Source organism: Manacus vitellinus, unplaced genomic scaffold (assembly GCF_001715985.3).
Source record: "Manacus vitellinus isolate BGI_N305 unplaced genomic scaffold, ASM171598v3 scaffold_32_pilon, whole genome shotgun sequence".
In the NCBI taxonomy this organism is placed as follows: Eukaryota; Metazoa; Chordata; class Aves; order Passeriformes; family Pipridae; genus Manacus; species Manacus vitellinus.
The window spans coordinates 1,938,692-1,943,258 of NW_021940460.1; the positions used below are offsets into that span (position 1 = coordinate 1,938,692).

Below are 4,567 nucleotides of genomic sequence, written 5' to 3' on the forward strand. Positions count from 1 at the left end.
GGAGAGTCAAAGTCCTGCTGGTGTTGAACCTCATCGCCGTGGCTGGCTTCGTCCTCTTCCTGGCCAAGTGCAGACCCATCACGGCCAAGAGCGGAGACTCCTTCCATGACATCCATCCCAGGGCAGAAGTGGCCAACTCGACAGCCCACGGCGGCAGCTCCATCCAGGATGCGGTGCTGAAGAGGCTCTCGCTCCTAGAAGACATAGTCTACAGGCAGCTGAATGGTAGGAATAGTTCTCCTGCTTTAAATGCCTTTTGGGAATGGTCGTGGGTGGTGAATCGAGGCTCAGAGCAGGTGCCCGGCTCGCTTGAAGTTCGCATGCCAGACCCGTGCTTTTCTCTGTGTTATTGTGCAAACGGGGTCTGAATCAGTTTAGCACCTGATTTCCAAGTTCCGTGTGTGTTTAAAGCCCGGAGTACCTTGCACAGGATGGGAGGAAATCGTAATAACAGAATGCTGCCTTTGAGATTTAGAGCAGCGGTCAGGAGATGACAGAGGCACGATTTCTGCATCAAACGAGCAGGGTGTGCAGTGGGCGAACATGGGTTGGAGGAGCACAGTGTGTATTGATTGAGGGAATGGCTTTTACTCCTCCGGAGTTGGGTTTTTGGAAAGGAGTTTTTAAATGGCTCAAGTGTGTTGCATCATTGGAGTGCAGAAGGTCAGAAAGCAAAGGCACTTTCTCTGTGAAGTTAAGCAAAGTATTCAGTATTTCCTATGGCTCGGCACTGACGACTGCTAATTAAAATCTCAAGTAATGCTTCTCTTTATAGCACAGCAAAGGGATTTCTATTAAAATCTCACCAGGTTCAGTAGTTCCGAGATGTCAAAAGGGAGTTTTAAAGATGCTGTGCAGGATAGAGAAACGCATTGTAAAGACATAAGAAATCTGGCTGAGGTATCTCATTAAAACACTCACCGTGGAAGCTGATTTTTTTCAAGTTGTTCCCCATAGATTCCCAACTGGGGTTGGTCTCTGAACCAAGAGTCCTGTTTATTGCTTCCAGCCTCTGTAGCTTTAACACCTGCAAGTTTTCTAGAGTCAGAATTAGCAGAGTTAATGTTTTTTTGGCCATGTCCGTGTGATTCCCTCTCTGAGTTTTGAATATGGAGCTGATGCTGTGCCCCGAGTGCTGAACCCGAGCTCGTGCTGCTCTGACTTGTGCACCCGGGAGGTGAGGCAGGTGCAGGGACGCAGCGTGCCCTCCCTGTGCCAGTTGGCAGTGCCCTTCCCTGTGCCCAGCCTTGGCTCAGTCACTGTCTGGGCTTTGGGGATGGCACTGGGCACAGTGAGAAGTGGGAAAGTGTTATTTATATTCCTGCCTTACACACTCGCATGAGGAACCCGTCCTGCCTGTGCCCGGCCCCACGAGATGTTGGAGCAACACTGTTGGCTGACAAACGTGGTGAAGCGTAAGAATAACAGGGAATAAGGTAGAAAGCTGCATGTTATTTATAATCAAACCGTGGAACTGCCTGCTCCTGGATTTGCTAGGGCAGAAGTTGCTGGGGAGATCTAGGCAGTTATTTAAAAACAGGCAATAGCTGCGAGACAGGAGCCCTCACACCAGGACCTTGGACTAGGACAAGTAATCATGATGCAGTCTGCCCTTCCCACAAATACACAGGGAGAGCTGAAGTGATAAGATATTGCCCTTCCTCGGTGGCTCCCTGCTCTGTTGTGCTCTGGGGGCTGCTCTTGGGGCTGGCTGGGGTTGTGAGAGGAGCTGGGAGCTCAGGACAGCTCTGTGCTCTCCTCAGGCTGCTCTGGGCACGGGGAGCACGTTCTGGTGTTGTACTGGAGCCTGCTCAGCGCCGAGGAGCAGCGATGCACCTACAGACCAGGGGAGGCAGAGAGGGAATAGAGATCTTGCCCATATCACAGACGTTTTCCTAGGGCAGGCAGAAAGCTGAGCACATAAATGTGACATCTTGTCTGGCCTCTGCATCCTGGGGTGATTTATAGCAACACTGATCAGTCTGGCTAAAAAAATAGCTCTGGCACAGTGCTTATGTAACTTTGGGTCAAGTGTATCTTTGGCACATGTGGTTTTGAGAGGAGCACAATGTGCCCAGTTCTCTGAGTGATGTCTGTGTGTTGTGCTTCAGCAGGACAGGGGTTCAGAGCAAGATGTGGGGGCCAGGTGAACCCCCCATCACCACTGAAAGGGAACAGTGACCTGTGCTGGGACAGTCCCTGGGAGCGGCTGGTCTGGCTCCCCCGCCAGGAATTTTCTGTGCCTGGATCATCATTCCTTCTGGGCACTTGAAGAAAACCTAAAGCTGAAATCCTGCTGCCCCCTTGGAGTGTGCAAACATGAGTTCACTCCTCCTCTTTGATTTTTGGCTGGGGGAGTTGTGTGCTGGTGCCTCACCAACCCCACCTGAGCTCTTGGCCAAGCCCCTGCAGAACAATCCACCCAGAGGTTGTGTAAGGTCGTATATCACTGTAAATCTGACCCATGGTTTAGCACAAAATCGTAAAATATAGTGTCCTGTAGTGCAGCATGTGGAAAATCTGCACCTTGGGAAGCATCAGGAAGCGTTTGGCCGAAGAGAGAAACTACCCCCCAGTTTGGGTGCAGCCAGCTATGGATTTTTTCTGCATTATAGGACTTGGCTGGGTTTCAGTGAGAGTTGAAGCCATCTTTAAAAAACTGAATCGCTTAAAAAGCTCCATTCTGTAAAGATTAAATGAGCAATCTGATCATACCATTGCTGTGGGTTTGGTTTGTGAGTCATGTAGTGTAAAGCATATTGGAAATAACAGCCCTCTGTGGTACAGCAACCCTCATGTTTTATGTGTCTGTATTTATTTATCTCTGTAAACATTGGCCGTGAAAACAACCTAAACAACACTGCCTTGGGCCTGGTAAAGGAAGGATTTGACACAATCACTCTTTTTGAATGACAGTTCTCTGGTGGGCCATCCTGGAAATAACACCAGGCTGCCTCTCACTCCTCTCTGCAAGAAGAGCTGTCCCAGACATGACCCAGCCTGCCTCCCACGATGCCTCCTCACTTCCCAGATGATGCACTTTGCTGGTCTCACAGAGTTTTGGAGTTAACTTGGGTAGCAGTGCACAAACCTACACTGTGTCAGCCACTTGTTTCACATGGGGGTTGAAAGAGCACCCCGGGAATGCTCCACAGGATCGAGGAGTCACCTCAGCAGGCACTGGCCTGGTGCAGTTTTCCCCTCATTCTAACTCATGAAGTACCCATGAAAAGACTTGGGTTTGCCCCAGATTGTCTATTTAGTCTACTTGTGGCCTGATTGAGAACTGTATGTGTGCTTTGTTCATTCTAGAAGTCTATTATTGCTCCCTAATTCATTGCACAAGTTGTGTGGGGTTTGCTTTTTGCTGTTCTGTTGCTTTTTGCTGCTCTCTAATCAGATGGCTCCCACACACAGAAGGACGAGGGTGCCCTTTGAAATGGAGGGCTTTGTATGTGCAGGCACTGATCTGGAAATTCAGAGGATTTTTAATTTCTGGAGTCACTTTTATGGCTGGAATTCTCTTGTTCAGCAGATGTTCAGAGAAAGCTAATGAAGGGCAGAGAGGAAAGTGTGTATTTTACTTTGGGTATTAGCTACAACTTGTCTTTTTGATCCAAACCTATTTTTTCTGTGTGCTGACATTTACATAAGTACAAATTGTGGTCCAGATTATCTCCAACTTTATGGAGATTCACACAAATGAACTTTTCAGTTTGTTGCTGTGTTTGCAAAGAGAGGGTTTCTGTGCTTGTGTGACCGGGTAGGGAGTGAGGAGCTGGAGGGAACAGACTCAGGAGAGAGCACCCAGCTTTGGCAGGAGCCATGGGCTTCCTGGGAAGGGCTGGGCAGAGTCACAGAATCACAGAGTACTCTGAGTTGGAAGGGACCCACAGGGATCAGTGAGTGAATGGCCCATATGGGATCAAACCCACGCTCTTGGTGTTATTGGCACCATGCTCAGCCCAGCTGAGCTCATCTCGGGGTCTGCCTTTATCCATTCCCATTCCTCTGGGGTCATGTGGGAACCCATGAGTGACCATGAGGCGTTTGAGAAACTGGGCATTTACAGGATCCTGAGACAGCAAAGGTGGGCCAACTTTCTGGCATCAGACTGGCCTGTAGGATGAGTGCCATGGCTGGAGGAAAGCTGATGTTTGTGTCATGTGTACAAAGACACTGCTCACTGTGAGACCCCTCAGTGGGATGGGTCCCTTGCCTGTTGTGTGGTGAGAAGTGGCTCCTTTCCCTTCCTCCCACAGGGAATTGCCCAGGTAGCTTTTGAGTGGCTTCCTTGAGCTCTTGCATTACCCTCTTCCACCTCCCTTCATGCTCTTGAAGGTGTCCTGGATCCCACCCTGGCATGGGAGATGTTCACAGCAGGGCAGGGTGTGTTTACCCCCCTCCTAGGAGGAGAGAGGATGAGGGTGGGGATGCCCTGGGCAGGAGGAGCTTTGGGAAGTTGGACCTGGCTGGGTGGGATGTGCAGGGTCCCTCAGCAGGTTTCCTTATGTGTACAGGGTCCCTCAGCAGGTTCCCTTATGTGTGCAGGGTCCATCAGCAGGTT

The 4,567-nt window shown here is 50.0% G+C and overlaps 1 protein-coding gene across 1 annotated transcript in view; it reads left to right on the top strand.

Annotated features, from left to right (window-relative positions):
• Positions 1-4,567, top strand: part of GALNT17 (polypeptide N-acetylgalactosaminyltransferase 17) — a 214,314-nt gene that overhangs the window by 1,164 nt on the left and 208,583 nt on the right. The window contains exon 2 of the mRNA XM_029961230.1: positions 5-225. Coding sequence (XP_029817090.1) covers positions 5-225 — 221 coding nt within the window. The remainder of the gene's footprint in view (positions 1-4; positions 226-4,567) is intronic.